Source organism: Patiria miniata, unplaced genomic scaffold (assembly GCF_015706575.1).
Source record: "Patiria miniata isolate m_02_andy unplaced genomic scaffold, ASM1570657v1 HiC_scaffold_5, whole genome shotgun sequence".
In the NCBI taxonomy this organism is placed as follows: domain Eukaryota; kingdom Metazoa; phylum Echinodermata; class Asteroidea; order Valvatida; family Asterinidae; genus Patiria; species Patiria miniata.
In genome coordinates this window covers 9,956,851-9,967,564 of record NW_024037072.1, presented here as the reverse complement: position 1 = coordinate 9,967,564, position 10,714 = coordinate 9,956,851, and the positions used below count along the sequence as shown (strand labels likewise).

At 44.4% G+C, this 10,714-nt stretch overlaps 1 protein-coding gene across 1 annotated transcript in view; it reads left to right on the top strand.

Moving 5' to 3' along the window:
* The first annotated feature begins 5,288 nt into the window (after positions 1-5,288).
* Positions 5,289-10,714, top strand: part of LOC119741750 — a 28,831-nt gene continuing 23,405 nt past the window's right edge. Inside the window, exons 1-3 of the mRNA XM_038217632.1 lie at positions 5,289-5,368; positions 5,947-6,270; positions 9,291-9,620. Coding sequence (XP_038073560.1) covers positions 5,290-5,368; positions 5,947-6,270; positions 9,291-9,620 — 733 coding nt within the window. The 5' untranslated portion in view covers position 5,289. The remainder of the gene's footprint in view (positions 5,369-5,946; positions 6,271-9,290; positions 9,621-10,714) is intronic.

The window sequence follows — 10,714 nt, the reverse complement described above, 5'->3', positions numbered from 1 at the left end:
TTATATAACTTAACAATGGTGTTTTATTGTGTGCGCCTTAACAGGCGACTCCTGTATAGGCGTCTATCGCTAACTCTTACGTGGACACAATTGTTGGCTGCTTATTCTAACTCTTACTGGCCAGTTAACTCACTGACTGACCACTCACTCACGAACTAACATGTCATGCGCTTCTGCTGCTTGTGACTCCACTGGTGACTGACCGAGTGAGTGAGTGTCACGCGCGCGGCTGACGCACCCTTTTATACCCGCGGGCAGTGCGTGCATAGACAGTAGTAGCGCAGAGACCACCGACGAGGGCACCAGTACCCTAGACTTGAACTATGTCCAATGTTTTGTTACAATGACAACATTGGTCATAGAGTGCACAAGCCACTCCTATATACCTGGAACAACCCCCATTGGGGTTCCATGATGTGATTTACCTATTCGGTGAATAGCACAAAACACACACGGTTAAAATGTATTAAGAAAGTTGTTATTGAAAAATACCACGGAGCAATTTGGAATCTTTTTAGAAATGATAGGAAACCATTCATGGGAAAAAAAACATATAAAATGTCCCATGGTAAAAAGCCAATGGGAAAAATCCCATGCTACATGGTGTCCAATTCACCATGCAATTCCCATGGGGACCTATGGGAAAATTGGGAACTACATGGGAGAATTCTGTAAGGGTGTACCTTTCTGACTGACCGATTTGCTGATGACCCCACCCAAACCCAACCCAATCGACGCGACCCAACCGGCCCTAACTGACCGACTGACATTATACTGTCACGACTTACTATCTGGCAACTGAATGACTTGTGACATAAATACTTGGCTACGTACGGCTTGAAGTTACAAACATGTCATGGTAAAAGTGGTCGCAGCCGCTATACATCAAGAGTGTTATTTGACCCAGAAAAGGTGTCATCTTTGACCAAGAAAAGGGTTAGGCCACATCCTGTGTTCCTTGTCAAGCTGACAAGGACGCGTTGTTTCGAGTGCAGACACGTGTGTAATTTCAAGCCGTAGCCGCGTAATTTGGACACCCCACAAGACTGGTTTTAATTTTCGACTGAGATCAGGCGAAATCAGGGCAGTTATGTTCTATCATGAGTGAACAGATGGCTAGATAGGCCAATCCGCGCTGAGTTCCATGGACATGTAGACAAGGATCAGTGGATGTACCAGTTGGTGGATGTGAGATAGTTGGATCGGAATGTAATGGCTGAGCTGCCAACGTACACTGCTGTAGATGTCCTGACGGCCCACAGGTTACAGAGCCGTTGTGTATGGGGCGTCACATGCCACTGTTCTGAGCTGTTTATTAATCCCAGGTGTCAGGGTGTTGTTTAAAGCCGTTAAGCTATTGTATAAGCCTTAACCTTTGTCCGGATTTTTAAACCTGAATAGCCAATACTGTCCGCATTTATGTTCCTATAAAACCTCCATGCCTGGCTTTTCTTTCTGATGTTAAGCTATTGTATAAGCCTTAACCTTTGTCCGGATCTTTACCCTGAATAGCCAATACTGTCCGCATTTATGTTCCTATAAAACCTCCATGCCTTGCTTCTCTTTCTGATGTATTTAATGATCCCCATATTTTAATAAATAGCCAAGACCAGCCTTTTCCCAGACACTCTGTATACATTGTAACACAGAACCTTGGAAGAAACCACAGCCTGATGACCACTAACACGTGTCCCTACATCATGTTACCCCCCATGCAGACCCTCCTATAACCCTAAAGGGGCCGGGGGCAGAATCCGCCCCCTCAACTTTTTCCGCGATAGCTTTAAACAAAATTTGCGACCCGAGCTGGTCTGACTTTTTAGCCTCGAGCCATGCGCATCTTTTGATACCAAAAACATATGAATCGGACAACGAGTTGCCACGCAGCGAACATTTTTCCGGCGCTAGTACGCGCCGTGAAAAATGAATTCCACAACACGTGGTCTACACAGAGCAGAATTACCATTCATGAATATGAATAATTAATTAGCAATAATTCAAAACCCTTTGACCTATAGTCATGAAATGTCTTGTATATGTTCATGATAAGTCGTTCTATGCATGTACCGAGTTTCAAAATGTTTCGTCACTTGATGGCCGAGATCGTGGGGGGGGGGGGGTTCCAGAAACCGCCCCCCCCCCGGCTGAGAGATGATCAAAATAGCCAGGCCCTTTTAGGGTTAATGCCCTTTAATTATAATTCACTGTCTCTTCCTTAACCCTTTGGCTCCCAGGAGAATAAAGTACCATGAGTCTCCATTACCAGGAGCGTTTGGAAACATTTCATTGTGTAGCGCCCTCGCATTTCATGCATGGAGGACAGAGCCAATAGTCTTGTGCCCTAGACCTGACAATTATTCCCGACGCTCACGTCTAAATTGTAGGTCAGGCAGCCTCCGTGGCTAAAAAATAAACATGACGACATTGACGGCCCTTTTTCAAAGCTCGGCTCCGTCTCCGATTTCACTTTATCACTTATAGATTTTTACTGTTCTGATCAAATTTGTAAATAAACCACTTGCTTTATAATATCATAAAGTTACGATAATACTGTTTGATTTTTCTGTGAGATAACATTGACTAATGTTGATCTGGAATCTTCAAAATTAGGCACCCAAATAGCACTGTTAGCAGGTTGAGCCGAATGAAGACCGAGTTTTGGAAAATCTCGGTAACGGTCGTCAAATTCAAAATAGTCCATGACGCAGCAAAAAGTTCGCCCATACGATTCGAGTATACTACTTGATGCACAAAATCGTCGTTGAATTCCAAGTTTTCGTAATAATAATAGAATTTAAAATAAGTAATTAGCAGTTAATTAAGCCTATATTATACTCGGAAATACTCTGGCGCTATCCAATTGTCGACGAAATGAACTCGGCAAACCTCGGACATTTTCGGAAAAAGGAGGAATTCCTCCCGTTTTAGTCACGTGACGTAAATTGTAATACAATGTATTACCGGAGGCTACCTGACCTAGATTCATCAGGAATAGTCAGAATCTTTTGGTCTGGGAACCAGACTACAGAGCCCATTGCTTGCCCAGCAATGTAAACAATATGTGAACTTCTTAACCGCCTTCATGTTTATTACCCTTAATGTGTTTACCAAGATTATGTAACCGGACACGCGCAAGTTCAAGCCCCCCCCCCCCCCTTCAATGTTGTTGGAAATCGGGCGTTCAGGCAGACTGGTCAATTCCCCTAGCAACATTGCATGGGGGGGGGGGGGCAGGAATAATGTTTATATTCACATAGTTGAGTAGTCTGTTTGATATGCTTCAACCATGGAGTTATAACAATACACAACGCATGATGCCAGAAAGACATTTCGTCGAGAGGGGGCGCTATTTACATTTTCGCAAAATGCAGAATGGTTTGGTACCAAAAGGAAGAAAGTGGTGTCGACTTTGGTGCCAAAAGGAGCCCTGGGAGTGAAAGGGTTAAGAAGTCAGACGTACCTCTTCAGACTTCCTTATAACTTAATTGGCTCGAGCTAGATCTCTTTCCTGTATTTCTCCATTGTCATTCGCTCCAGTCCGCACCTCAAACAAACTCAAAGTAACCAAAACACTGGAACCGGTAAAGTAATCTACCACCCAGGCAAATGTTTAGTGTAACACTGTCTTTACAGTTTTTGTTTGGCCAATGTGCGAGCGCTTCCTACTTGTAGCTCGACGTAGAGGAGCTATTTTGGTATGCGACGGTATGGCACAGGAACTGCATGACCTGCCCATACTGCTACTACTAATAATAACAATATATTATTTTTATTGAACCCATTCCATTCAATGTACACAAACGCATAACAATTATAAAAAACTTTAATACGTTGAAAAAAGAACAATGATAAATCGCTGAAAACATTGGTAAGTTATTACAGTATCACAAATTATTCGGTAAAAAGCTCGAAACTTCACTTTAAACTAAAAATACAATACAATAGAATAGAATACAAATCAATCAATAACAGGTTAACTATTTGACAGTAAATTCCTTACATTATCTAAAGAGAACATCTTTTCCAATAATATAAAGCTTATAAGATATTGCTTTCGGTAGCACCATGCGATAAATATGACCCTCAACGTTTCGGACAGTATGCTCTGCCCGTCGTCAGGAGACTGAGGGATTCGAACGGTGAAGCGGGGTTATATGGTGCCTCATACAGGACGTACGTGGGGGTGCTGGATGATCAGTGAGGCGTGTCAGTCTGAAGGAAGGGCGTGATGAAGGGAAGGTTGTCAAGGGTATAGGGGACCCCAACGATGGAGAACTAATTTGTCCTTTGGGTATAGGACTTCGAGGTCAGGATGGGGTACCAGTTGTCACTGATAGAGAAACCGACGTCTTTGGGAACCGCGTGTTGTTTTTGACGGTTTCAATGGCTTCTCTGATGCGCCTTGGGTAGCCTACGACCAGGTTCCAGTTGATCTGATGGTCTCCAGTTGATTTTTACTGTTCTGGTGATTGGTCAAGTACTGTTATCCGGCCGTTAGGTCATACTATTTTATTTCTTTTGTTATCGTTTAAGTGTTCTTCTTATATTGTTTTATGTTTTGAATTACTGATTATAATTTGTATATTGTCCGATTTTCAACCAACACAGCCCCTTGAAAATGGTTGAATGGTTTACTGTGTATAAACACGTTAAAATAATGGAATAATAAAATAATAAAATAGTCTTCGCTGTTGGAGTGTTTGACTGTGGATGACTTATCAAAGTCTCCCTTTGTGCCTCGGGCTTTGTGTTCATTGAATCTGGTGGGGAGGTCCCTGCGAGTCTCGCCGATGCACACTCTGCCACCGTTGGATCCTGCCAATTTTAGACTTGTTAACCCTCAGGGTGCATTCGTAGCCCCCTCCAGTGTGAATACACCCTACATCACAGCAGTGAACAATTGTTTGTGTCTTTCCAGCAAGTCGAGAGCATAAAGTAAATTGATATTTTCTGCCCCTATCATATTTAGGCCTATTTATTAGTTGAATAACATCCGCCACTCACAATTAACCCTTCACATTCCTTTTAGATACCATTGTCCGGTTTATTTCCAAACAGATAACGATTTTCCAGTAAGGCTTGTTGGTGGAACTTCGGGACGGAACGGCGCACTCGAAATAAACTTCCGAGGTGATTGGGGAAGTGTATCGTCTGACAAGTGGAACGCCTTGCAGGATGCCAGTGTGGTTTGCAGAGAGCTGGGCTTCAACGGGTCGCATATATCATACGCCCTCATCGTCGATTCGTTAGTTCATCGCTCCTCCAAGGTGTTGAATGCAGTGGGAGGAGATGGTTCTTGCTGATTGCGCTATCGATGGTTGGTTACCGGCTATATTTTCCTACCGAGTTTTCGTGTCTTGTGGAATTGGTAATTGTCTTGTTTTCCATTCTTTTTAAATACATGTAATATAATTATTTTTATTGAAGAAATTGAACCTCCTAAACATTTTAACCATACACGGAGAAATTCAGGGGGATAGGATGTGGCCCAATATGCACTCTAAAAAAGCATTAGTCAGATTTGACTAGAAACCAGTCAAATTTGACTAGCCATTCAGGGTCAGCTGGGTGCAACTGAAAATCAGTCAATCTGACTAAATTTTTCCAGTCAGTATTATTGACTTTGGAAAAATAGTTATGCAAGAAACTGAAATTGGAGTCGAACCCAACTACTTTTTCTAGTCAAAATATGAAGCTTTGCATGTTTAACTAAATTCCTAGTCAATTTTCAATAACTAGGAAAACCAGTCAATATTTTGACTAAGTTGTTTTTTGAGTGTGTGTTCGAGGGTAATATTCACGTCATGGTTTCGTAAAGCTCATAATGCTGACCCGGCCAAAAAAAAAATCAAAATTATTTGCATTGCAATACAAATCGTTACATTTCAAATATTACAGCACCAGACCTTGTCCAATTTAACTGAATTATGACCACATTTCAAACAGATGACGAAACATTCTTGATCGTTCGACTGGTGGATGGGCTGTCTTCTACCCAGGGACGGCTGGAGGTTAACTTTGACGGCCATTGGGAAAATATAAACAGTAAAAACTGGGATGATGCAGCCACCAGTGTTGTGTGTAGACAACTGGGACATTACGGCCATAATGTATCCGTGCAATGGGACTTCTTTGGGCGGGGTGAAATGCGCGCATTGATTCCATACCGGTTCGAGTGCAGAGGTGACGAGGCCACACTTGCAGAGTGCCAGATGAGTGATGATGGCGTCGAATACTATGGAAGTTCAGTGGGAATAGTGTGTCAGGCAGGTGAGTTTTGTTTCTGCAGTGGCGTACTTGGGGAGGTGGCCCATCCCAATCCCCGCTGGAGGTCTGCCTCCCCTTGTGCAACATTAACCTTTTACAAATTGTATCTAATAATAAAAAATATATTGAAGTCCCCTTTACAGAAAATGAGCTCCCTCTTAAGAGCCCCCCCCCCCCCTGCAATACTGACCCCAGATTGTATTGTCGTTTCCATCGGCTTTCTCGTATCGTAGCCGAGCGGTTAGAGCGTGGAGCTACGGAGTGGAAGGTTGGCGGCTCGAATCCCTTTCGGACCAAAAAATGGAAAACTCTCTTTGACGACCCAACAGTAAAATGGGTACCTGATTCGTTCAGGGAAGGTAAGACGGCGAGAGGAGAGGACTGGGCACCGCCATTCATATGCTGCACCCAAGACACAGTAGACCTCTACCAAGCTCAGTAAGAGATTCCTCCTCTGCAAGCCTGGTCTTGCTTAGGGCTGCGAAGTCAATGCTGTAACGTGAAATTCCTTTGGCGACTTAGGCTGTTCTCCTCTGTGGTCTTCCTGACTTGTCCCTGTCCGTAAGAGTGCGTACTTTCCATGTTCCAATAAGTAGTTTCATTCTCTTTTTGCTGTCAACCGCATCAATGGATTATCTTCCTGATGCTCGTGGGGCAGGCGAAGTTTAGACCACCTTTTATAGACCTCTCCTAAAACGGTGAGCAGCGTTATCCTGAAGATATCTGTTTAGTCTCACTTGATACTGCCGGACTCCTCTGCTGACCCCGGGTACCAAGAAGAACGACCACTGGTCCAATGCCCACCTATACGTGCAGGTTCGTAACTTCAACTCTCCGTTGTCACCTCCACCTGTTGCTTCGCCACTCCAACATTTCTGCAGGACTTGTACAGTAGGGTTAAGGACGAAAGTGCACAACGAAACATGTACTCGAAAGATATTTAAGTTTGAACGACTTTGCACAGGGGCAATCCAAGTATCTGAAGTCGGGGTCCAGTGGCAAGAAAATCGTTATAGCTGGAGAACTCTTTGGCTGAATTGGATGGTCGTGATATTACGACCTCGGCACTGTACTCATTGATGTGCTGCTGCGATGCCTTTCCAGCCGTTGAGTCTCGGGGATTTCCTCTGCCTGGTCCGCCAAGGCAGTCTTCACAAGCTGGGATTGCAGATCCCTTATCACAGTTGTTTTGGAATCCATCGGCTACCCTCACCTGGTTTAGCCGGCCTGTCAAAGCTATTGCCAGGGGTGTGGCCATTACCGCATGCAAGTACACATGTGAGAGCTGGGTTGCCAGCCTGGACCCATGAAAACCACTTGGAGAAGTGTGACAATACTACCTTTAGAGGTGGATCCCTCTGTTACAACCCAACACAACCCCAACCACGGAGAGGGTCTACCCGATGTTCCCCAATACTTGTGTTCCCCAATACCGATGTTCCTAAAATCCTTAGTCCTGATTCAGGTTAGGGTTAGGGTTGGTGAACATTGGTATTTGTGACCATAGGTATTGGGGAACATAGGTATGCACCCCCAGGGAGGTGCACCAACCGCATCCACCTCTTTCACGACGCCACGGTAGAAGTACTCTCATGTGGTGAACTTTCCGAGAGTTTTAATATTTCAAACGGGGTGAAGCAGGGCTGTGTACTTGCTTCGGTACTTTTTTCACCTGTTTTTTTGCTGTGAGAGAACTGAACATGGGGGTCTACCAAAGGTACCGCCTGGACGGGTTACTGTTTGACCGCGTTACCCGTATGGACGAGTCCAGGATTCCACGGCAGATATTCTACGGAGAGCTGCAGATGGCAGACGCAGACAGGGTTGCCCGAGGAAGACGTGCGAGCACCACCTCAAGTCCATGCAACCTGAAGTGGGCAGACCTCCATCCACGACGCTTTAAACCTGCTGCCCTAAACCGAACTAACTGGCGTACATTAACCATGAAAGTGGCAATGAACCTCGAGGCCGATCGTTGTCTGCGCTCGCTGCTGCACGTGACCGGCGACACAGATTAGCATCTGCCCCTTTCCTGACAAGCGGTGTCACGTGCCATATTTCTTATCGCCTCTGCGCATCAAAATACGGCCTGCCAAGCCATATGCGCACCCGCAGACGATAACTGCAGAACGCATCGTCTTTCTCGGTTCTCGAGATACAGCAACCGATCGTAGCGTGAAATAAATTGAATTCCTGTCTTCTTTTGTTGCAAAATGCCAATAAGAGAGACACAAACACATGATTCCTATATCTCAGAAAACAAAGAAACTTTTTTCTTCCTCAGCCAACAACACTCGAACTAAACAAAACGACACAGCTGACGCCACAGCAACTCACATCGGACTTAACTTATACACCGTGTTGCATCGCCCACTCGCCTGGGCGTCTGGCCAAACCCTTCCGCGTAACTGAATAAAAGAGACCAAATTGATAATCTATTTGCATAACCTAATTTCTGGAGAGCGCTTGTATACTTGCCACCACATTGTCAATCAACTATACCGGCAGTATAGTCCACCAATACCGGCGGTATTGGCGGTAGCAAGAAATAAACGAAAAGAAAAATACTCCCCAAACGTGTCTGTTAAAATATATTTATCACGTTTGACAGTAGCTGGCAGGACAGGGCTGCGTACAGAAAAGGGTGTTATTTTGTTTCCACACTGTTTACCTAATTATCGTCTTGGTATGAAGTGTGTATAGTTGAGACTGTCGAGTCCTGCACCAGTGCCCCGAACGAGACTCACAAGTTTATTACAACTCGTATCAAAACCCAAGACAAGTCACAAGCTTATTCAAATGGACTGTGACTAGCGACGTACCTCGTTTCTAACTTGTGGGGGCACAGCGAGGCACTGATTGTGGCAAAGGTATTTCTTTACAGTCTTAGAACCGCCTTTGCCCTGGTCCTTATGACCTAATTGTAAATTAAATTGTGATTTGATTGTGAACTGGCGTGTGATGGACTTGATATAAAGTGAAAAAATAACAGATTTTTTTTTGTTCATTTCGCAAATTTAAAGTTGAGGAGCACCCAGTTCGACTTATTGGTGGTCATTCCAACGTATCGGGGTTGGTCGAAGTTTTCTTCAATGGTGACTGGGTAGCCGTGTGTATGAATGACAACACTGGTGAACTGTACGGACGTGTAGTCTGCTCACAACTCGGTTACGACGGACCAAGCGTGAGCACGAACGAACAGTTCTTCACTGGTGGGCACGGAGCTTTGGTTAAGTATGGTATGGATGCTGTACAGTGCGCTGGAAACGAGACTAAGCTGGTGGATTGCGCCTTCAAAGACTGGGGAACTCGTAGGTGTCCATCCTACTCTGTCGGTGTTGTGTGCCAATCAGGTATGAGCCTATAACATGGATAATGCATTTATGTCGTTTCCGGAGGGCCAGCCTATACAGGGTGTCCCACATAAATGGTAACTTCCAGGGACATTGATATCTTGGATGCACACATCTGGTCATGCATCACTGAGTTCCATTGTTTTGACAAATGGTGTGTAATAACCTTTTCAGGACAGTTTGAGTAAAACATTGAAAACACAGCCACATCTAAGCCACATCTGAACAAAACAGATTTTCCAACATTAGGTTTCGCAAGCGAACGGATACGCTTACACTTACGCTGAGCCATCCGTACCCGTTTTTTACTTACGTGTAGCGAGCGAGATATGCGTGTCGTCTGCACGTTTAGTGGATAGTGAGTGGCGTATGACGTCATACGTGCAGACGACATGCATATCTCGCTCGCTACACGTAAGTAAAAAACGGATACGGACAGCTAAACGCAAGTGTAAGCGTATCCGTTCGCTTGCGAAACCTCCCTGATATCTTGTGATGCCGCATCGCGAGTTAAATTTCGAACATTAAGGAATGGTACATGCATTTTCTAACATCAAGGGAAGGGGGCACAAGACGGTGCCCCAGCCGACATACTAAATGCTGTCAGGAATCGCTTTCAGGAACTTTCGGGGACACAGTAATGTCACTGAATCATTCCTTGGAATGACCTTCCACATGACATAATTTGACACCTTGAGATTTTTTTAGGGGGGGGGGGGAGAACAAAAGAACAATGTTTTTGCAATCAACTCCCCGACCTTCAGGATTTGCAGTCCTGCATTTTGCACGAGGTGGACAACCTGCAATGGTTACTTAGATGGCATAATGGGCCACGGAAGATATGCGCCACTGCTGAAGACTTTGTGTAAAAAAGGCAGGTGGACATAATGTGGAGGGTGATGTATGTAGTAAGGTCTTGAATCCTGAATGGTTGAGATTATCAATTGACAAAAATTGTGTGTGTTCATGATTTCATAAATTAACATTTCCCATTGAAACGTCTTATGTCTGGCTGTATTTACAATGTTTTAGCCTAAGCTTCTAAAGAAGCTTTTTACATACCATCTTAAAAAGCAATGGAAATCAGTGACGAA